Source organism: Sinohyriopsis cumingii, chromosome 9 (genome assembly GCF_028554795.1).
Source record: "Sinohyriopsis cumingii isolate HCF-2022 chromosome 9, ASM2855479v2, whole genome shotgun sequence".
In the NCBI taxonomy this organism is placed as follows: domain Eukaryota; kingdom Metazoa; phylum Mollusca; class Bivalvia; order Unionida; family Unionidae; genus Sinohyriopsis; species Sinohyriopsis cumingii.
In genome coordinates, this window is record NC_142969.1 from 121,260,840 (window position 1) to 121,284,733 (window position 23,894).

The window sequence follows — 23,894 nt, forward strand, 5'->3', positions numbered from 1 at the left end:
CAAAATAAGAATAATGTAAAGGAGTTACCAATATCCAAAAGTAAAACCCACATAAATAACAGTTTCTCCACCATTTTGAACTTGCTAGTCACCATCATCTTCTCTACCACTGGTTTCAACTGGTCAGGTAATGTCCATTTCCTTATTGTATGGGTTCGATGAACACCTGGGCAAATCGTACCTGCTATACACCATTCTTGAAATTCTGTCACGTACAAGAATGGATTTTCGTCCGTTAGACCATGACTCATCATTAATTGTTGTCATAACAATGTGTCAAGTGGGACAGGACAGCTGGTGTATTTCTCTCCCACAGTTCTAATGGTGCTGGTCGCCTTCCTCAATTTTACTCTAGTAGGCTGTATGACAGTATCATCTACTTTTTCATGGTTTCTTGTGTTCCAGTTTATACGATGATTTTCAATGCGTGTTGAGAGTATCTGCTTTAGCATCATTTAGGTGCTTTATTCCAATTTTGTCTGCTTCTTCTTGCACATGTAAAAGAAGCTGAAGTTCTAGTTGTTCTTCTGCATTCAGCTCTTCGAGAGTGAACAATGAAGACGAAGGATCACAAAACTATCAATGGAGCTAGCGATGGACTTAATCCCTGCTCTCACCCAGAATGCATTGAGAGGATTTAGCCTTTCCTTTGCAACAGGCCTTAGCATTCGTGCACATGGAGAAAAGAAATATTCTCCTGCTAATTTGAAAAACAAAGTACAAGGAACGTAAACAGAGACGATAATAAGAAGAAAAGATAATGACCTACAAAGGAGTATAATAAATAGTATACTAGGAGACCACAATATCGCCCGAAGTTAAAAAAGAGACCATCATCACTTCAACTGACCATCTTTTCTCCTTCAAGAGAAACAACTCCAAATGCCAAATCTCCGAAAAGAAATGCCTCTCAAACAAGGGATTTGAGAGAAAAGTATAAAGGGGAATAAATATACAACTTGAACGTCAACAAGAACAGGTGACTCTACAGGAGAAACCAAATGCGGTGAGGGAACTGAAACATCAAACTCCACCTCCACCCCCACCACCTCCACCTCCACCACCACTTCCATTTCCATTACAGTCTAATAAATCGCCTACTTTCATTGTTAAAAAATCCAACTGTGGTATCAGCAGGACAATATTATTCTGTAACACGTTTCCTTCAACCTCCAAGAAAGCATTAAATGGAAGGAAAAGCCTACATGTGTCCTTCGCTTATAATTCTATTTTTTTATTGATTGTGGTCTTTGGTCGGGCATGAATAATACTGAAAATCTCATTTACTTAGATCCACCAACACAGGCGCACCATGTCAAATGCTGGATCAGATGTATTTTTGAAATGAGCCATCAAGAGACTTTAGTTGCAATTTATATATTATTGATTTTGTCTAATACCACTCACGTCCTCAATCGTAATCCACCTCGCACAGCAAGATTTGCAATCATTGAATCTGACAATCGTTGTTGAACGGTTTCTTTTATGACCCTACTAACCTCAGGCGTTATAGTCTAGTTGATGGCTGCGCAACCGGTTTTGTGGTGCTTTAATTTCTTATTGTTGCAGTAAATCTCACAGTGACTGAACTGCCTGCGATCCCAGTTGTTGTATTCGACCCACATCAACGTTTTTGATGTTCTACACGACTCGCATTGCAACTTGTTTGGCGATTGATAAGGCCATGATGACCTTTGTGGCGCCCTTAAACAATCCACAAGTAACATCACCGAGGCCAATTCCATAATATGTCGCGTAAACGGGGTTTCTCGCATTAACAATGCAAACGGATCCACATGTCAATGACCGACTGTCATTATTATAATGAAATGTCAGGTCGATCACTAATATAAATTTGTATCGCCAATGTTTCACCTCGAAGATCAACAACGTACCCGTCAAAATTAACAAGGGGAAAACGAATGTGTCACCCAATTATTATGACATGGAAGATACAAAGGTACTGCAGGTGTAGTCGATATCAAATAACCTGGTTTCACGATTGACACGCATAGAAACTTTAAAGTCTTCGGTTATCACTAGGGTTATTGTTCGCCGAATTTTTTCATTGATCAGTTCTATATTTTACGTGCCGGCAGGAAGTTGAATAGTTGCCAGTGTCTGGTGAAAACACACACTTATTATTAGATGGCAGACCAACAAACGGTTTTGATCGGATGTTAGGTCAATTTTAACAAACTCCCAACGACGTCAGTGCGATATCAAATTTGCGTGATTCACCTGCAGTCACAGGTACAGAAAAGTCATACTAAATTCTGGTTTCGTCGATGAGATTGTGTTCATCGAGGTAACCCCCTTGGTTATATTTACAACCACTTTGCATAGCAGCATATATTTAAAGTAAAACGCAGACGTCTCAATCGTTTCAGAAATCATCATCGGTGTTGTACGAATGTAGTTCATCGTTATATCATTGATATCTTCAACTGATTTATGCATCAGCGCACGGTATTTGTCTCTGTCCGTGATATCATTAGTGAGAAATCGTTGACAAATCGATGCTGCTGCATTGCTGACTTCAGATTCTTTGTTTCCCGCACGAACTGATCCCACAGGTGTTTATAATCGATCAGCAGAGTCGTTAGTGCCACACAGTCCACAAAGGACTTCTTTTTCTTCTTCTTTCTCTCATCTTTTGTTGGTGCAGGTGTGTATTGAGGTGCAGGTGCTTCACGTTTCTGTCGACTTCGCTGTTGCCTTAGTTCCTCATCCTGTGAGGACTCTCTGCAGTCGGTGATATAGAAAATTGTTCAAATGTGGTTGGTATGTGTATTCTTGGTGGTGGTTGGTTCTTAAAATAGCGTGCTCGATCAGCTTCCTAATATTTTAAATAATTGTCAAATTATATTTTTGCTTGGAATGGTGTTTTCCATTTTGCTGGTTTAGTTAGACCGTTTCAGTTTTTGGTTGTAATTGTTTATCCGATGCGAGGTACGCAAATCTTTGGAGTTCCCCTTGCTTACGTTGCAGATTTCCCCCTGTAGCATATTCATGATCAGGTCTCTATGAATATGTTGTGGTTGTGGTTGCATTATTGGTCGCAACTATAAAATATTCTCTCTATCACCCTTTCACATTCTGTTCTTCCATTTGTAAATGCGCCAAACGTTTGCACAAACTGATTACACCGAGTAACGGCAGCTTGTTTCTTTCCAGTAAACTGTACCATTTTAGGCCATTCCTATCCATTCATAAATCATGTGTCTGTTAAGATCAACACGCAGGGCATTTTTCAAATATCGACCGGCGAGCTATTTCATTTAAAAATTGAGGCGGTGTCGGCATCTCTGACTTTGTATTCAGGTGGCACGTCAGCTATCATAGCAACTGCCTCTATAACGTCCTCATGAAGTGCACAGATGCCTTCTGCAAGTTAACGTATGGCTTCTCAATGTCAACAACATCTTTAACTTCCTTAATCGCAAATGGCAAACGCGTGATAGTCTCTGTAGTTGCTCTTGCTGATTTTTTTGGATAGCTTTGGTGGTTGGCTATCTTACAAACTGGACCAACGCTTCTTCGGTTCCAGTTAGCGCTGCCACCTGTTGTACGGTTGCTCTGGTTGCTTTTTTCATATTCTTTGCATGATCAACAATTTCCTTTGTGGGTTTAATTAGCGGTGCAAATGTTTGTTCAAAGCCCAATGTATTGTGTTTTAACGCAGTCTGTCGCAGCCGTAAAATAGCTTTGATACTTTATCGACCTGCAGTAACATTAAAAATTAATTCATAGCGTTCACGAGCGTCTTTACGGCGTCGTTTTTCATACTCTTCTACGACATCACCGGCAAACATTTCATGTAACTGTGGCTTTTTTATATTGTTAAATTGACGTGATATACGTTTTAAGACACGCACGATATTTACCCATGCACGTTTCGGTCAAATTAATGGTGAGCAAACTTAGTGTTCCTCGCAAACATGTAAAGAAAGTCATCCTAAGTTTGGTCGGCGACATACTAAGTCCAATGATTATTCCCAAGATCACGTGCTTCAATGCCACGAAATATCATTAACATGTTACAGTTGTCATTGATCATTTTAGGTACATGTGCGTATCGTTGAGTCAAATAAAATACGTCCGTGTTTTGTGCCTGCTTCGAGAGAACATTTGCGCGGGATTGACTCGGTTCTCAAGCATCACATCGTCGCACACGATAAGAATGTTTTTGTTTGCATCCAAATCATTAATTGGTAGGTGATTCATCGATGGTAGTAGCAACACGACTTCTCAACGAACTTTTGTCACTCAACGCTTTTTGAAAGTCTTTTAAAACATCATAACACCGTATCTCATCAACCGATGGCGCGATTGCGTACAACCTATCTCAAGTTCACCATTTTTAAAACATATTTAACAACAGTTTTTTCTTCTTTTTATCCATCTGGTCTAATGATTAGTGCACGAACTGAGTTTGGAAACACAGTTCCGTCGCCATGCTTGGAAGGTATAGGTGATGCTGTGCAAAAAAGTAAATGACAGTAAAATCTTTGTTTTTATCAAAATCACCCGCTAAATTTCCTTCAGCATGATGTCTGTAATGGGGGAGAATTGTCCCTGGTGGGTGTCCCGCCAAATTTGATTTTCGTTATCTATGGGTTGACCGCCCTCGATGTTATTGCCCGGTTCGAGTAAATATAAATATAAGTGGTGAAATAGATAGAGATCTGAGCAGGTATATAGAACAAACCAACACGAGCCCCCGTACATGTAAACAAACAATTTAATCAATTACATAAAAACACTGTGAAAATTCATTACATCAGAAATATACTCAGCTTTTAGAAATTTAACTTTCACCGAAATACAAAGAAAACGCAAATAGATTTAAATAAAATAGCCGATCTGTTTACTGATAGATTTAGTTCATCATAGGATCGAGTGAACAATCGAAGTCAACGTTTTATACGATTGCATAACCTGCTCGTCCTCAGTTGTTCTGCTGCCACTGTAGCTGTTCAGACGCTTGGATCTCAGGATGATACTTTCCACCATCCGTCTCAGGATACTCTCAGGATACGTTTCAGAAATTAATACGTCGCAGGATTGCGTCACAGGATTATACGTCTCACTGCACTTCTCTCTATACTTCTCAGTATACGTCTCAGAATTATACGTCTCAGTATTATACTTCTCAGGATTATACGTCTCAGGAGCTATTTTCTCCCTTTTAAATAAATATAAATAGAGAAAACCTAAAGTTCCCGTTATTTATGAAACAGTTAATTCTTCATTATTCTCCCTCGTTGTCATATTTCAGTATCAGTGCTAAACAGATGCAAAGGCTATCAATCGACTCCACATGTCCTATACTGACCCTAGTTAGTCAAATGGCTAATTCGTTACGCCTTGACCTTACACATTAACTCATACGCGAGGCCTGGGGTTCTGAGCCAGCCTCAATTTACACAGCGAATAAATAGGATACATCACATCAATCAATTACTAGATCATTTCAGTCAATACACACTTATTCTTAATCATACGTGAAATCTTCTAAATTCTGCGAATTCACACGGATTCTCGTAATCAAATTAACTAATGTAATGTATTAAATTCTTATGTATTGTTTCTTATGTAAACAAGACGACAAATTCAAACAATTCGTCAAACTTATCTAAAGAAGATTAATGTACGACTTCCTATGCATAAACTCAACACAATTGTACTTCATAAAGCAAATTATTACACGAACGTAGAAAAAAGATTCGTGCAACTACAAGTAAATAACTTCAGCAAAGCATTATATATGGCATCAACAAATTACATGGAATTGTCACACTACCTTTGCTTTCAACGTTCCTCCCTCTAATCGGTAAATTAGTTCGTCGGTTCCTTTCGACAATAGTCCCCTTTGGACAACAGTTCTTTTACGGGGAATTTCTTGCAAATCCCCCGGAGCCTACTTTGGTTTCTCACGTAGAAAAGTTTAGACTGATTAGAATTTCCGATGTGACAATTTTAAAAGCTATAAAATTTTGTGTGGGAAACACGCCCCTTATTCAACGTAACCAATCAGAATCAAAAATCTCTGCCGCCTTTTTCCAGAGGCGCCAAAGTCAGGGTCAGCTTGACCTGGTAGTTTGAGTAACGGAGTTTCTGCGATTTCTCAACTGTGACAGCTTTACCATGAAAAATGAAGTTTTCCGTGTCCCTAATAGTCCGCCTGGCTGCTGTATAAACAAATGCTTAATTAGGAACAAAATTCTCCCTCTAAAGGACATTACTGTACACGGTAGTATGGCGATATGATACGCGCCTGTCTCAATAAATCTAGCTAATGGTTCTCTGGTCTCAACTAATGTCTACTCGTTAGATCACCAGAAATTTGCCACTTCATACCGTCTTTAAATAGTACAGTATTAATAATGCGACCATGTCTTCATATTGTGTGCGACTTTGCTCGAAGACACGTACCGCAAATTCAGCTCGAGTTCATACACGTAATGGACGAGCTGCTATCACTGGAATTATGTTCGATGTGGAGCAAACAATTTTACCTTTAGATAAAAATAAAAATACCTCATCGGCAGTGATATCGCGGCTTCATTAACAAAGTGGATCCTAATGCAAATAGTGTGGCCCATCTCGACATCGTGGAGTATATATCCTGGTGAAAAACACATTTCTGGATATCTTGGGCCTGGTACACGACCTGATATACGACTGTATTCTAACAACCAATCTAAGCCCGGCTTCAACTATCAACCTTGTTGAGGCTTTGTGTTACTGACATAACCTTGCTTATTAAGCATCCAATGATATCCGCCCACGTCAACGCACCGACGTGAATCTGATTCATGACTTGAATGCGATTAATTCAACACAGGGAGAAAGAATCTTAAGACTGCACTTGGTGGTCAAAATCCATTTTGAGGCAGACACAAGTCCACTCGTTAAAAACAAATTAGTTTTAAAACAAACAAACAATCGATACAACAAAAAAAAGGACAATATTCAAAATATGTTACATTTCGCGAGAGTTTTGGAGAGGTGATGCCGCTGTGGAAAAGTTAGCAAGTGCGGAAAAAGTCACTCATGGGATTGCTCAAACATGGTTGACCAAATGAGTTCTGTGGCAAATTTACTTACCGGTACTAATAAAGATTTCAAGTGGTTATTTTGATGTCGAAACACATGATGAGGTTTATGAGATTAAGTGTTGTTTCTTCCACATGATCAAGTCCGTGATAGACACACAATACAAGTACGTAAATTGTTGGGAAAAACGCCTGGCACAATGGAAAAAGGCCCAAACCGAAGCAGTGTATAAAAGGAAAATATTCTAAAACGGCTGGGCCGGGGTGTAGTGGGGTAGGTGAGTGGCCTTGCTCAAATAATCAGACGTGCCTCTATGTTATAGTCTTGTGCATTATTGTTGGATACAATTCCCGTATACTGATTTATTTGTCACAACTTTGCTACAGCCTTGCACTGATCAAAACATGTCTAAACACAAAGCAGGATGCTTATGATGCCTGTAATCCTTGAGAAACTGAACTAAAACACAAGAAAGCCAGGGCCTCGATGTTTCAACCAATATCAACACCGTGAGTTTAGTCCCCCAAAAGGTGGAACGAACATGTTGCAGTATTAACTGTCTTACCTTGATAATAATTCATCAAACGTCTGAACAGCATCCATCAAGGTCTTTAGGAAATAAAAGCCAAAGGAAACAAAAACTTCAACTGAAACAATAATGCTAATTTCCTAAAGGACTGTGACCCAAATATCAAAAAGGACGAGAGTGCGTGTCGCAGAACGGCTTTAATGAAAACTTTATACCATTGTGACCTTGTTTCCATGGTCATAGAGTGAGCAAATATGTCGCATAATGAATTGTCTTAGGTTTATAATGGTGAATGCCAAGTGTGATAAGAATTTATAATTATTATAGAGTTTAGGAATAAGTAGCAAATGAAAACCTTTAACCAAATTTTTCTATGAACTTCAACTCGAGGTAAAAGGAGCTAGTGCGCATGTTATAAAACGAACTTTTTTCGAGGTCTTAATTATTTATCAGAAATATGATGAGATTCTACAAAAGGGTTTACGAAATGTACACAGCTTAAAAATTGTATTAAAAAAAACCTGTAAATGTTGACGGAAAAGTGACTGCTATGCGTCGCTTTCCACTAACAAAGTAAAATAAAATCTGAGTAAAGTAATGAAAGGTAAAATTAAACTTAGTGACCTACATTTAGATGATAATTGTAGTACTCATCCAAATGCATCAACACACACAGTTGTAGTGATCTTCAATTAACAACAGGAGAAGAACTAATAAATTAGAAACAACTCGAAGCAGCCTCTCATTTTCAGGGTTTCATGTACAAATTTAAAAATATAAACGTAATAAAAGATATTGGAGACCTTGTTTGGGATTATTTTTAGGGATTGGCACTGGGGAGCTGTATTCAAAATTAAAATCTAAAAGATCGACATAAAAAATTACATTTTCAAGCATCGCTGTGTAATTCAACAAATAAAATTTAAAAACAGATATAAGAAATGGAACTTTCATCGCAAACATTTGGACTCAAGAACTGAATCTGGAATTCTTGACATACAACATCGAAATTTCAACCACCACTGTCAACAAAAGAATATCTAAAACAATCTGCACATAAAATTGAACTCTCAACCACTGCTATGTAATTCAACAAATGAAATTGCAAAATTCGAAATCGGAAATGGGACTGTCAACACCAACAATTTGACAAAATGTGTGAAATTAGAATCCTCGACATATGACGTTGAACTTTAAACTGCAACTTGTTGGGACCAGCTTTTGTCTGCTACGGTATCTCGTACACTTAGTTCTAAGCAGGGATGGGTCACCATAGAATGCACATTGAAGAAGAAATGTCCAAATTTACGGTTGAAAAAAGACGTGGAATCTGGTCATACTATGACTAACCTTCCCATTACAGTTTCCATTTTCACAACTAGACCACATCAATTTTCTTATCCTTTAATTTGACTGATGCTACAATATTCCAGTGTCTTCAGCATATGATTATATTATTGTTGTTGTGCTTAACACTAAAGTGAATGTCTTTTAAACATGTCCTTTACAACAAAAACTGCAGTCACCTAATAACACTGCAGAAATTACTTTGAACGCAGATCTTTATCAATGAACATAACCATGCCAGAATGACTGACAGAATAGTTGTGTTTTGTTAAAAATGGCCTTGTTTATCGTGTCTTATTCTTCCACGTGTTGTAACACATAATTTGAGCGGTAGTCTTCTGTATTAATCTAAGTTTTATTAAAAGAAATATGTTTTCAGGATTTTGTTTCATTTGATATTCCTTTTTGTGTCATGGCTCAGCAATTTTTATCCTAGTATTATATTTTAGGGTGGTTAGGATTCTATCTTACACAATAGCTTGATATACTGCATTTATGAACACCATTTGATCGGCATGGAAAAATATATGGAGCAATAGCGCCACTACACGTTATCAGATCTCTCTCTCTCTCTCTCTCTCTCTCTCTCTCTCTCTGTGCATATAATATATTATAAATAATTAAAATAAACAACACCAACACGTAGAATGTGTGACCAGTTTCGCTTTAATGCTTCATCCGACTGAATTCAAATTTGAGCCATACTGCTTGTGGATTTCTTCTTCATATTCTTTGTCTTAATATGTCCTCCCAAAATTATGGTGGGAAATGTTGAAAGAATGACGTGTTGTATTAAATACAATATCAAATATATTCCCTGCTCTGGTCATATCATTTAATTTCCTCGCTTTGGAAGAAACAAAGTTAAGAAAAGACAAAAACAAGAAAGTTTTGCATGTACGTTTTACCAAATTTAAAATAAAGAAGTAATTGTTTCACTGATCAGGAACTACATGATTGTTGTTCAAATGAGATACATCATACATCCCTGCTTAATTTCATACAATTTGCTGATTTTATTTAAGATTTATCATTCTTGTCTTTATCACACATGTCTGGACAGTTTACACAGACCCATGATTGGTGATATTTATCCTTTAAAGTCCTTTTAGGAATAAGAATATTTAATTTCATTCTTTGCCTTTTCCTCTGTCATTCGTACTTTCTTTGCACTTTTTGGATTTGTAACCATTGTTCTGTAAAAGAGTCTAAACGTCACCATAATAATCATTCAATTTCACTGTGTAAGTCAAACCTGGTGTTTGAAGTAGCTTAATGTGTTGCGATCAAGTGTGTTCTTATAACCTTGTATTCATTTTCTGATGGAAGGTGTTTATATCTTTTACATTTTCCTTTCTGTACGGCAGTTCAAAGGATATAATTTCGTCGTATTTTCTTAACTGTCTATCGGGCTAAATGGTTAGCTGGCTGTATGGCAAGCTTAACTGTACACTATCAGCTTGCGAAGTAAGAGATGAAATAAGTAAAACTTAGTAACTGACCTACTAACTGACTAACTACTTTGCAGAAGAAAACTGGCATATATTTCATCAAAAATAAATATGATAAATTTTGTTAAGTTTCCTTCTATAGCCTAAAACGCTCTTGTTTCATAACTTGGATACGGAGTCGATATACGACTCAACATAACCCAGGTAACGAGATGCGGTGGTTTTTGTTGTATAGTTTTCACAGAAAGTCAGGCACATGGTCATTTTTCCTGAGCAAGTACTGCAGGTGAGAAAAAATATGGGACTATCGTCGATCAAAACGCTTGAGGTACCAAACATATCAATTAATCGGAAGTCCTTGGATGATTCCGTTTTTAACACAAGATCTAAATTGCCAACATTACTCAAACAAACCACACCCTGGGCTTTGCCCTTTTGTGATGGAGAATTTGTAATGCTGTTGGTCATTTCCGACATCATTTGCTTTAAGTACTGGTGTGATTTTAGACTGACTTGAATTCTCTCCGACCACATTTTTGCTATTTTCCAAAACTCGTTTGACGGACACGCATCTCTTAAAGGTCTGACCGTCACATTTTCGGTTGCAGCAAAAGCACCGGTGCCAGGATACGGTATGTCCCCCATCTGAGACTGCGTATCGTTAGGAAGATATCTCCTCATATTTACCAGAATTTCCGCGGTCAAATCGAGTTCACATTGTGAAGGTACAGATCTCTCCACAAGCCGAGCAAATGCACAACAACAAGCCGCCATCAAGGCTCCAGAAAGTAAAATATTCATGTCTTTGCACTTGGAAATAAATGTATGTGTCCTACTTTTATTGAAAGTTCTCATTAAAGTGCGTGATTTAGGTTCACATTTTTCTAAAGATTGGATTTCGTTTGCAAATGTTGAAACATAAGCATCAAGTGCGGACACCAGCAACGAGTTATCTGATGCCTTAATTTGATTTCCTGTGAGACAAGTTACTCCAAATACTTCTACAGGTACGTGGCTCGCAATGGACTGGCTAATCACACGATCTAATGGTGGGTATAATGATAACGACTGTACAGACTTGTGAACAAGTCCATATTTCGTCCTCTCCAAAAACAACAAAAATTCTTCAACTACCCATCGAAAGTAAATCCCATCAACGATGCCATGATGCCAGGAAAAGCCAAATACTGGATGCTTCGGTTGATCTGCTACTTGTTTCTTACATATTTCGGAAACATTTGTACTGAATGATGAATGCCATCCTATAAGCCTACATCTCCATAAGGGACCGTCACTCATTCTGTACCCAGTAGTTGCCCCAACGTCTAGAAAATCGCGAGGACTAATTTTCTCCTCTTTGAAGTCAACCTGCAATGAATCCATTTCTTTAAAGTAATATGTTCCAGGTGTCTTTGGATCTTGCTGGATTGTCATCCGTAGTAAAGGGTGTCTTTTTGCAAGACACAGCAAAGCTTCCACGATTTGGTTTATGGTTGGTTTGTAGGCGGCAGACAGATGAACAACGGATGTCAAAAGGTCAGAGCCCTCCTGATTGCAGTAATGATACATGACTTCTAAGTGCCCAAGTTGTCTCTTTAAGGGCACAGAGTCCCTTTTACATCTGTTTATAGCAGCATCCATAGTCCATGTTATAGCTGAAATATGCAAAAATAATGGATGGATAGGATCAAACATTGAAAATGTGAAATTAATACTCCTTACAATTGTGTACCTACACTTTAGAAACAACACAATTGAAACTGAAACTGAACCTCATTTCGCATCTCACTAGGTACACAATAAAAGTAAACTTAACTGCATATATCCTTGCCCAAATAAGGACACTGAATGATTTTGGTATTAATATCGTCGCAGTTATTGAAGATAAATGCAAGGTCACGAGATAACTTTCATTGAGACACCTCTCATTCAATTAAATTAGCACAGCGATGAGTGTTTGTGTATCGATTCTTTCCGATATCTTGGGTCCGCTTGTCTTCTTCATTGTAAGAAACACATGTGAAAAAGACAGCAGCTAGAGTCACACTGGGAGTATAAAAAAAGACCACCAAAGTCTAGCAACCTGACATTTTATTCTACCCGTACCTAGTTCCATTCTATAAAAAAATCATTGTTTACAACAAGAACACTGCTCTCACATGCCATAGAGGATATATAAGTCTTCCCCCATCTCTCTCTTTCAAATTTTCAGATGAATTCGAGCATGCATATTAATAACGTATCCTTGGATCGGATTGGCCGATCTCGTTTGATTATGAGTAGAGTGTAGGCAAAATTCATTTGGTATTGCGACATCTTATTGACTGGCTTTTCCATGAGGGTAATTACCATGAGGGTAATTAAGGACATGCGGACTGTAACTGACCCAGTTTACTGCTATCGTACTGCCGCCATCCCCAAATAGATCTGTTTTATTAGTATTCAATATAGTTTTGATGAATTTATTTTTGTAAGTTTTAGAATATTAAGACTTAACTTCTTTAAACACAAATTGGCAAATCAATATGACATCTGCCGGCTGGGTCTCCTATGCACATCCGAGGCTCACTCGTTCATTTTACACAAAAAAATGTCTACCGCTCAGGTGGCCTAGTGGTTAGAACGTCCGCCTCGGAAGCGCGAGGTCGTGGGTTCGATCACCGGCCGAGTCATACCAAAGACTAACAAAATGGTACTAACAGCTGCCTCGCTAAACGTTCAGTTTAAGATGTTAGTGTTAGGACTGGTCGGCCTGGTATCAGGTTAATCTGACTGGGACATCGTGCTACATGTCTGTGGCATGATGACCCAGTGCTAGACATCACTATAAACAGCCACACTGCAGACAACGTAGCGATATGACTGAAAAAGTGTAAAAGCTACGTTAAAAATCCAAATCACATCACACAACACACCAAAAATGTCTGTCGTTATATGGATGACAACTTTAAGATTGTTACTATTAGTTGTCAGGGATTTGTAGATACAGTTAACAGAAGGGATGCTTAAAAAAAAAACAACCTCAAACAGATGAAATATTCCGTTTATCAATATACCCACTTGATTCAGATACGGGAGAAATACATAAAATCAACACAGGGTTATGGTTGTGTTGTACATTCCATTTAATCTAACTCCAGACTGGTGGCCATTCCAATTTTCAATTCAACTTGCACAGAAACAAGAAAGATAACGCAGGTAATAAAATATTTCTAGATACCGGTAATTAAATACATGTAGGTTCGCTCTACTCGTGTATATGGTCCTAACCGCCACAATGCAAATCTTTACTCACAAATCTAGGACAAAATAATAGCCTTCAGCAGCGATTAAGATAACTATTGGGGGTAATTTCAGCTTTGTCATGGACACTATAAAATTTATAATGTGAAAATTAATCCCAGGGCTGGTACACGTACAGGAGATACTTTTGCTGACAGGTGGCGAGAGAAACATTGTTACATTTACATAAAAATAAACATGGAGTAATAGTAACCCAGTTAAGCAAGATATTTTATCTTTTTTTCAGAAAATCGTTTTACAATTATCCATAATTCAGAAAATCAAGTCTACAGAAGTGATCATATTCTTCAAAGTGACTTAGTTTTCACAAAGAAACTGATACACAAAAATTGTTTAGGAAATTCAATAATACCTGATCAGATTGAAATTATACTTCCATTGTCAAAAATACAATTCACCTCTGCAAAAACCAATATATTTGCTGTAGCTAAACATTCCATTACTGAGCAAATTCCACCTTTTTCAATCAAGGATCAAACTGGTCGAAAACCATCTCTAGCTAATCCTTTACAAAGAGAACAATATCAGATGAAGATGGAGCTTATTAATGAAATTAATTATGTAAAATACAATATTGAATAAGTGCCACTTTCTGCGCCCCCACCCCCTCCAAATGTCCTTATATTATGTTTGCTGTACACATGGGATGGTTAACATTTATTTCTGACATCAGTTTTGTGTTCACGTGTCCATTGCCATGGTTACAGGGTGTCAAAAAACTATCCAAACAGACATGAAAAGTAGCCCTCTTTTACATTTACTTCTCATAGATACTGCTTTTCCATGAGCTATTCACTCAGTTTCAAATTTGCAATATGCATTTTTATTAGTTTTGGAGTTTCTAAAACTATTCCAAAATGGTCCATCGCAGACAAAAGTAGAATATCGTACTTATACGTCAACTGAAACTGTGTCTAAAATACGTTGACAAAAAAGGTACTTAATCATAAAATAGTCTGCAAAGATGATTTACATCGTGCAAGATTCAGGGATGCATAGAATGAATGCAGCTTCCAAAGAATTGTCAGGAACAAGTTTGCACGTCAACTTGGATGAAAAACTAGTCAAAGTAGTATATTTCCCCCTTTTCATTGTTTAAAGTAACTATATATGACTGATTCTCTCTCTCTCGTCCTATGCACATGTAGGCCTATATTCACGTATTTGTATCGACTCAAAGCTGGGGCCCTCGATGGGGGCAATGTAGAAATTCAAAAACGTATAGACAAATTTGAACGAAGAAAATAACATTATATATATGGATATGTGTTCATATATGCCATTAAAGTGAAGCTAGTCACACTGACTTAAATTTGACAGGTTTCGAAGGCAAATTTTGTGCATAAATATTTTATTACTGGATAATATACCTGTAGGCCGACATGTTTGTCCGTATTCCTTCGCAAAAATCATGCGAATACCTCGCCGTAAGGCTTTATATATGTGGAGGCTCAGAGAAGTGTTTTAATGAAAATCTATGCAAGGAAGAGACAACGAAGCATCTGATAAAAGAAATACGTATCCTAAACATAACGGTAGCAGTTAAAATCAAATCGAGCAGCAAATACCGATGATTGTAACGTACCCACTCATCCACCCAAACATGACCCAGGGATGGTATACTCCTGCCGTCTGTACAGTTGAGATGAGTAACTGTTACTGTGATTGTCATTTTTGTGTGTATTTAAGATTGGACCCCTCTTAGAGACACTGGAAGGTGGCCAGACATAACTTGCAATGACGGCACAGTCATCAAAAAGAGAATAAAAAGCATTAAAAATAAACTATTCAGGCCAACATGGACATCAAAAAGTAAAATTATTAATGAGTATGTCTTTAAAGTATACATTTTTTAAAATTCATTTTAATGTGGTATGCAAATCGCCAGATTACCCATTAAGCATACTAAGCAAGTACTTAGGGCACCAGACCAACAGGGGCACCGGAAAATAATTATAAGTATTTGCCGATGATAAAATTGAATGAATTATATATAACCATTTAAATTTGCATGTACGAGTAATGTGATTTAGAATGGCGGCATAACGCTGGTATTTTCCAGCCTTTTTTAGCTTCTGATATTCGTTTTTTTATTATAAATTTCACACTTAGTAGTGGGGGTGGGTTAACTATAATATTTTCAGTGACGAGGGCCCTGGAAGGCCTTAGTCTGGCAATTGTTATGTATTATCGTTCTTTCTTCATCAATATCACACAAATAAGATGTCATAATAATGGAAACATCATGATATGGATGACAAATCAAATTATACAAAATTATCATTTGTCATATAAACAAAAGGAGCCAGATGACTACTGATGCAAGTAGTCGTCACAGTGTAGAAAAACAACTCATTTGATTCCTCATTGTCATATTCACATTCTGGAATAGATGACGCAACCTTAAGATGACTAGTTAGTGATGCTTTCTTTGTCAACTCGTCATTTACCCATCTTTTGCAGCCAAGAAAACACAGGAAACTAGATACATGGGCACAACACAACCCGATCACTAAACTTGCAGGTACAGTACCATCCTTTGATGGTGTCCATGGAATAGTTCACCTTGTATTAGATCCATAGTAAATGGATTTTATTTTTGGAGTGGCGAGACTGGATTTTTACATGTAACAGACCTGGCAAATCCACGCATGGCATAACCTCATAGTGCCCTTGCTCTGTGAGATACTCATTTGTATACGTTGGAGCCTGTTTGACCTGATAAATGCTCGTACTGATGTCACGCAGGTAATCAGTTGATATACTGGGGAATTCTTTGATTTTCCAGGCTCTTGAAGTACAATTTGTGCTTATTATGCACGACCGACTGGACGACAACGTATGCGCTACAAAGATGTCTTCAAGAAGGACATGAAGACGGCCGACATCAATGTCAACAACTGGGAGAGCTGTGCAAACAACCGTGCCACCTGGTGCCTAGCTGTCAGACAGGGCGTTCAAAACGCCGAGGAAGACAGAAACATAAAGTAAGCTGAAAAGAGAGCTAGAAAGAAGGAGAAACAAAAACTTACTCCTGACTACTACTCCTTACCCCTACTACTATCCCGACTACTACTCACTACCCCTACTACTATCCCGACTACCATATAATATTTCTACTACTACTACGATTGATATATACTACACCTACTACTAATACGACTGCTATATATTACACCTATTACTAATACGACTGATACCTACTACTAATACGACTGATATATACTACACCTACTACTAATACGACTGCTGTATAATACACCTACTACTAATACGACTGATACCTACTACTAATACGACTGATACCTACTACTAATACGACTGATACCTACTACTAATACGAGTGATACCTAGTACTAATATGATTGCTATATACTACACCTACTACTAATACGACTGCTATATACTACATCTACTACTAATACGACTGATATATACTACACCTACTACTAATACGACTGCTGTATACTACACCTACTACTAATACGACTGCTATATACTACACCTACTACTAATACGACTGCTATATACTACACCTACTACTAATACGACTGCTGTATACTACACCTACTACTAATACGACTGATATATACTACACATACTACTAATACAATTGCTGTATACTACACCTACTACTAATACGACTGATACCTACTACTAATACGACTGCTATATACTACACCTACTACTAATACGACTACTATATACTACACCTACTACTAATACGACTGCTATATATTACACTTACTACTAATACGACTGATACCTACTACTAATACGACTGATATATACTAAACCTACTACTAATACGACTACTATATACTACACCTACTACTAATACGATTGATATATACTATACCTACTACTAATACGACTGATATATACTACACCTACTACTAATACGACTGATATATACTACACCTACTACTAATACGACTACTATATACTACACCTACTACTAATACGACTGATATATACTACACCTACTACTAATACGACTGATATATACTACACCTACTACTAATACGACTACTATATACTACACCTACTACTAATACGATTGATATATACTATACCTACTACTAATACGACTGATATATACTACACCTACTACTAATACGACTACTATATACTACACCTACTACTAATACGATTGATATATACTACACCTACTACTAATACGACTGATATATACTACACCTACTACTAATACGAATGATACCTACTACTAATACGACTGCTATATACTACACCTACTACTAATATGACTGCTATATACTACATCTACTAGTAATACGATTGCTATATATTACACCTACTACTAATATGACTGATACCTACTACTAATACGACTACTGTATACTACACCTACTACTAATACGACTGCTATATACTACACCTACTACTAATACGACTGCTATATACTACATCTACTACTAATACGACTGATACCTACTACTAATACGACTGATACCTACTACTAATACGACTGATATATACTACACCTACTACTAATACGACTGATATATACTACACCTACTACTAATACGACTGCTATATACTACATCTACTAATAATACGACTGATATATACTACACCTACTACTAATACGACTGCTATATACTACACCAACTACTAATACGACTACTATATACTGCCCCATCTACATACTAAATTTATCCTTGTTACTACAATTACCACAAACTACACCTACTACTACTACTACTCAGGAACGGCAGGAGGTGGGGGGGGGGAATGCAACCGAGAATATATCCCCGGAGCCGGGGCCTGTAAGGGACCCTGGGCCGAACAACACTTTAATTTTATAAAAGAAAAATATTGTTTGAACAAGAACTAGGAGAGGCCCGGGTGTTTCTTACCCCAGTGCCCATGATAGCTCTCTACGGCCCTGATACTATTACTACTACTACACTTACTAATAGATATGCCACCTGCTACTACTACTACTGCTTCACCTACTACTAAATACTGCTACTGCACCTGTCCTGATATCACTATTGCTACTACTACTACTGCTACTACTACTACTATTCATGAAACGGTTACCACGCTTCTTTGATTTTTAGAAAAGGTGGGTTGTTTCGCCTATGAAAATTTACATTTTATCTATAGAAAAAAGATGTTCTTTTAGACCACCTCGCCTACTAATAATCACTCTACCACAACCACCACCACCAAACCATGTAAATAAAATATTACATATAGGATGCTTACCTTGCAATGTTTTTTCCGATTCCATTAACAGCAACAAGCTCGCATACTGTATTTAGAAGACTGTACTACAAGGTACCGACGTAGTCAGTGAATGTGCTACCTAAGATTCATTTCAAGCGTGTTCGTATGCATACATCCTCTGCACAAGGTGAGGCACTTACGTAAGGCGGCAAGTGTAACAATCGTGTGTGCATAGTAAAGCTTGGTTCGTAATCTTGAGACGTAGGTCGGGTGTCACATTGAACGGTGTGGAAATGAGGTCTACCTGTTTGACAAGTTACTAAATCTCTGCATAAAAGACTGTCAGTCGGAAGAAATAATTGTGAATAGCTGCGATTTTAAAGTCAAAGAGAAATTTTAAGAAACGATTATAATTAAGAATTATTCTTTAAATACTTTCAGTGTGATGCATCGACGTCCGCATGCGCTGAACTTTGGGAAGGAGAGATATATAGATGTCGACCGCTGTGGAGAAGAACGCATAGATGACTACGGCATACTATTTATACCCTGAAAGCGTTGTGGCGTGTATCGAACAGGTAGACAATGGTATCTTCTTCTGTAGATCCCTTAATTGTCTGGTTTCCAATGACTCACGGTTCGGCTTTTCAAACGATATTGACGTGGAGGAACATTCGATTTCTCCACGCTGATATAATACTCGTAAAGCAAGAATAACATTGGACACGGGTGGCAGAGTGGTCTTATGCGTTGATCCCTAACATCTCGCATCTGTCCGCATTTATTGCCTGATTTTCTGCCCCATCTGTCTGTCATGATTTTAAAAAAATACGGGAGCAGGATTTTGACATGTACTACAACCATTGATTTTTTTCTTCAGGCATAACAACTGCACATTAAGTTTTAAAATGTGTGCAAATGTTATTTTCGGCTCTTTAAGTATTAAATGCCCTTACACAATAATATTTATTTTGTACTTATCATTTTCACTAAAGTAAATACAGTGGATTTGAGCCCTATTTCGTGGGGAAGATTTGTCTGTCCACTTATGCAAGCCAAGTAATTTTGTAAAGGTTGCATACAGCCGAGTCTTCCGAATGCATAAGGGTGGACCAAGTCACGATCCGTTTTTGACTAGTTGTTTTTCAACATTTTCATCAGCAGGTAGGATGTGATGATAATACATCTGGGTATTAGTTTCTTTTCCATTTGTTTATCTTCGCAATAAATGTTTTAGGTTACCAGCACTGTCGTGTTTTATGAGTATTAATTATTTACAGCTGACAGAAATACTCTTAAAAGAACAACGATACAAAGCGACCGCTGTCTATCTCAGTATTTCATTTTGTTGGGTAAAAGGATAATTATATTATATTTACATTCTGTCTATCTATAAGTATATATGTGATAGGGATGATTTTGGTTTTGTATTGTTTGTTTCGTTGTCACTTTTAACAATTGACTTACTGCATAGTCATGCCGAGGAAATGAGAGCTAAGTGAATTGTGAATTTGCTAGTACACAACGAGGCAGCCGACCCGGGTTGGCCTGAGCCGGGATCGAACGCGCGACAACATAAGGTTGTTCCGAAAACTGAGTTACAGCTGTTCCCATGATTGAGAGGAACTCTTTTGTAATAGTATTCGCTTCCAATCCACTTGTTTTGTATCCATTTCATTTGGTTTAGTAGAAATACATGCTTGTGTATATTCAATTTAGTTGGATAGAAAAATATACGTTTATATTTTTATATCACTTGCATCTCAGTGACAGAATTAAGTTAAGATATTATATGATATTTTTCTGGATCGCATTTGACAAACACCGTTAAAAGAAATCTGGACATCGTGGAATTTACTAGCATACTTGTAGTTTCCTTACGGAGAATGAACAATGTGAGCTTTGTATAGGTCATAGATACCGGTAAATGTCACACGCGACATCGAAAAACGAGTAAGGAACATAACAGCAAACTTTTCAGAACGTTGCTACCATTCCCAGCTGAAACAGTCACGAACCGTTCGGTCGTCTGTTTTCACGGATTTTCTTACCCCGTTCATGCCACAGTATATCATCATTGTTGTTGCAAAAAATTGCATTTGTTTATCTTTACCTTTAATTATTCATATTGGAAGTTTTAACGGAATTTATTTTTCACACTAACCTACTCGTGTGGGATACGACAACGCTTGAATGAAAGATAACAAATTTCAAGTAAAATATTGCTATACAACAACACTAAAATAAAATATAAACATAGGAGTTCTGAGCCGGTATAAATTTTTACATCATTAAGGTCGCACGAGAGGACTTGCTGCTAAAAAAGATCCACAGTTCCATACGTCGTGGAGGGTTGGGATATTTTTGATTATGCGCTTTTATGTTTTGATTGTTATACCAATGTGAGCTGGGTGTAGTACAGAAGAAACGAACACAACACGCTCGGTCGTAGGGTTAATTTAGCATCAACGTTGCAAGACCAATGAAAAGCAGTAAGAATAAAAAAACCAACAACGAAACAGAACACATACTTAAATATACAATGCTACAAACGAGACAAATACGATACACAATCCGCACGCCGGTATTTCAGTATATAGCAACACGATAATATAAAAACGACAATTTACCAGACACGAAAACCCTAAACATCCAGATACCACAATTCTCGCGAATTGCATTTGTCATAATAGGCGCAGACAAAATGCAAAAGGTGTCGTTAGTCCAGAGACGATACGACGAGCACCTAGGGTATTAAGTGCATGGCGCTCGACGTTATCGTCCCCTTCATGTGCCTCGTGCACTGATCGATCACTCACTCATGCCGAACATGCACCTGGTTCACATACTCTTTCACCAAGTGTAAATGTCTCCTGACATTTTAACAACTTTGTGCCTGCAGCCAAAAAAAGAAATTTACAGGAACAAATAATCAATCAGTACTATACATCGTGTCTTCAGAAATAAATAAAAACATTAACACATGACAGTTATTCACATATATCAAGATTTTTACTCCCCCCTGGTCTGGGTCTTCCCGTGGCACCTTTGGTGTTGGTGGTCTCTGGACTAATCTCATGGACTGACGCTATGGGTCTCCCTCCAATACGGTCGGGCTTTGAACTGACCTTTGGGTATCCGAGATACGTGAGGGGGTAGATAAACGAGTAGTTGGTTCATTTAAACTACTTTCATATTGTCTAGACCCACTATTTTGAAAGGTTACGCTTTCAAGAGGCTAGCTAATATGGGAGTTGATAATAGATCGAGATCTATCAGAGGATGTCAGTGTGAAGTGGTCACGGGGTCGAACAATTTCCCTCCCGACCAACCGGGTCGTCTGTGTGGTATAACATATTTGTCGCAGTCTGAATCAGAACTGATTCAGAGCTCGAATGTCAATGGGTTACATTTTGTACACTCGGGTTCTTCCGAACCGATTTCCTGGGGACTGGATCGCAAGGAATAGACTCAAACGGCAAAAGCATATTACAATGTAATGTGCGTACAGATTTCGGACCTACTGTTCTCACGTCGTACACTGGCATATCTAAATGCGGGATCGATATCACCTGATATACGTCCTTGGTCCACTTGTCGGCTAATTTTTGTTTCCCCTTTAGTCGAACATTGCGCACTAGGACATGGTCCCCTGTTTCAAGTTTGGACTCTCGGGCCTTATCGCACTGGACATTGTTCTTAGCATGGCTATTGCTCGACTCCCACGCCGCGGCTATGTAAGCGAATTGGAAGCGGTTTTTCCGTTTTTCCGCGTACGTGTGAGGCTCTTCATCAGCCTCGCCACAATCTGGTGCGGTACCCAGATAAGCGTCAAAATAAAAACTGGGGGTGCCGCCCAAACGTAAGAAAATGGGGTGAGAATCCAGTGGAATCATGCTTAGTAGCATTATATTCATGGACAACTGGAGCAATGTACCACTTTCAATATTGTGTTTACTCTTCCTTCAATATCCATTTCATTTTTAAGAGTGTTTCCATTGAAGCGTTTGCAGGTACCAATAATTTTAATGGGGAGGAGAGAGACGTCGACATGTTCGCTAATTTGCATAGCTCCTTTATAACCCTACCCTCGATATTATGACCCCGATCACTGAAGCCTTTTCGGAAAAATGATACCGAAAAATATGTTCATAAAGGGATTCAGCGGTAGTCTGAGCCGTTTGGTTCCGGGAAGGAACGGCCTGAACGTACCTGGTGAAACGATCTGTGATACTCTCAAACCCTCCCTTAGACCGCTCTAGTGACAAAGTCTATGCAGACGAGCTCCATAGGGCGAGTGGTCTGAATTGGGGTTAATTTGGTCATTGCCCTAACGGGAGTTTTTCTGCGTACACACCGTTCACAAGACTCTACCTTGCGATTCCCGTCCTTCTCCAGACAAGGCCAAAAACACTTTGCCAAGCTAACCAAAGTATTTCCTCCTTGCCCTGATGAGCCATATAGTTATGGAAAGCTTTGAGGGCTAGATTCCGGTATGACTCGGGGATCACAAGCTGTCTGACAAACCGTCAAGAGAATTGGTTCTGCAGAGAACGCAGTTTTCAACTACAAGGCGGTTCCATTCACGGATATATTTCAGCATAGACGAATTTTCTCTCCAGAGATCCTCCTCTATGGGCCAAAACCCCTTACTCTTGAGGTCAATAACTTTTGCTATTGTCTTATCGGTCAACTGTTTTCTGCCCCACTTAATGTTGTTACAGCCTTCAGATGAGAACACCTCATCGGCGAATGAGGTGACGAACTATATGAAACACTTAAGGGAACAGACGATGGCTGCATGGTGAATTGATTCCACTAAGTCGAGGAACATTTATGGTAAACGCGAGAGGGTGTCTGCGTCAACGTTATTTTTGCCAGCTCTATACCTGTTGAAAATATAGTTTGCTTGAGCTGCAACCCAGACATGCTCTGTAGTGTCGAGCTTTGCAGTTGAAAGTTGGTATGTAAATAGTTTGCTCTCTGTGACCACCTTGAAGGAGGTA

The 23,894-nt window shown here is 38.2% G+C and overlaps 1 protein-coding gene across 2 annotated transcripts; it reads right to left on the minus strand.

Annotated features, from left to right (window-relative positions):
* Positions 1-9,586: 9,586 nt before the first annotated feature.
* On the minus strand, positions 9,587-19,283 carry LOC149792620 (uncharacterized). Of its 2 annotated transcripts, none has more exons than XM_089971251.1 (2): positions 18,928-19,283; positions 9,587-12,044 (listed from the first exon to the last, which is right to left on the minus strand). In XM_089971251.1, the coding sequence occupies exons 1-2, from the start codon at positions 18,950-18,952 to the stop codon at positions 10,549-10,551; spliced, it is 1,521 nt and encodes a 506-aa protein (XP_089827377.1). In that variant the 5' UTR covers positions 18,953-19,283; the 3' UTR covers positions 9,587-10,548. The 2 variants fall into 2 exon arrangements, with proteins under 2 accessions (XP_089827377.1, XP_089827379.1); XM_089971253.1 differs by lacking the exon at positions 18,928-19,283 and adding an exon at positions 15,278-15,416.
* Between the last annotated feature and the right edge of the window lie 4,611 nt (positions 19,284-23,894).

Excerpts from the sequence above, each read along its gene's own strand:
- LOC149792620 (XM_089971251.1), bottom strand. The coding sequence starts at position 18,952 with ATGGAATCGGAAAAAACATTGCAAG. Across the intron at positions 12,045-18,927 it reads ATCGGAAAAAACATTGCAAG|CTATAACATGGACTATGGAT; the intron begins GTAAGCATCCTA and ends TGCATATTTCAG.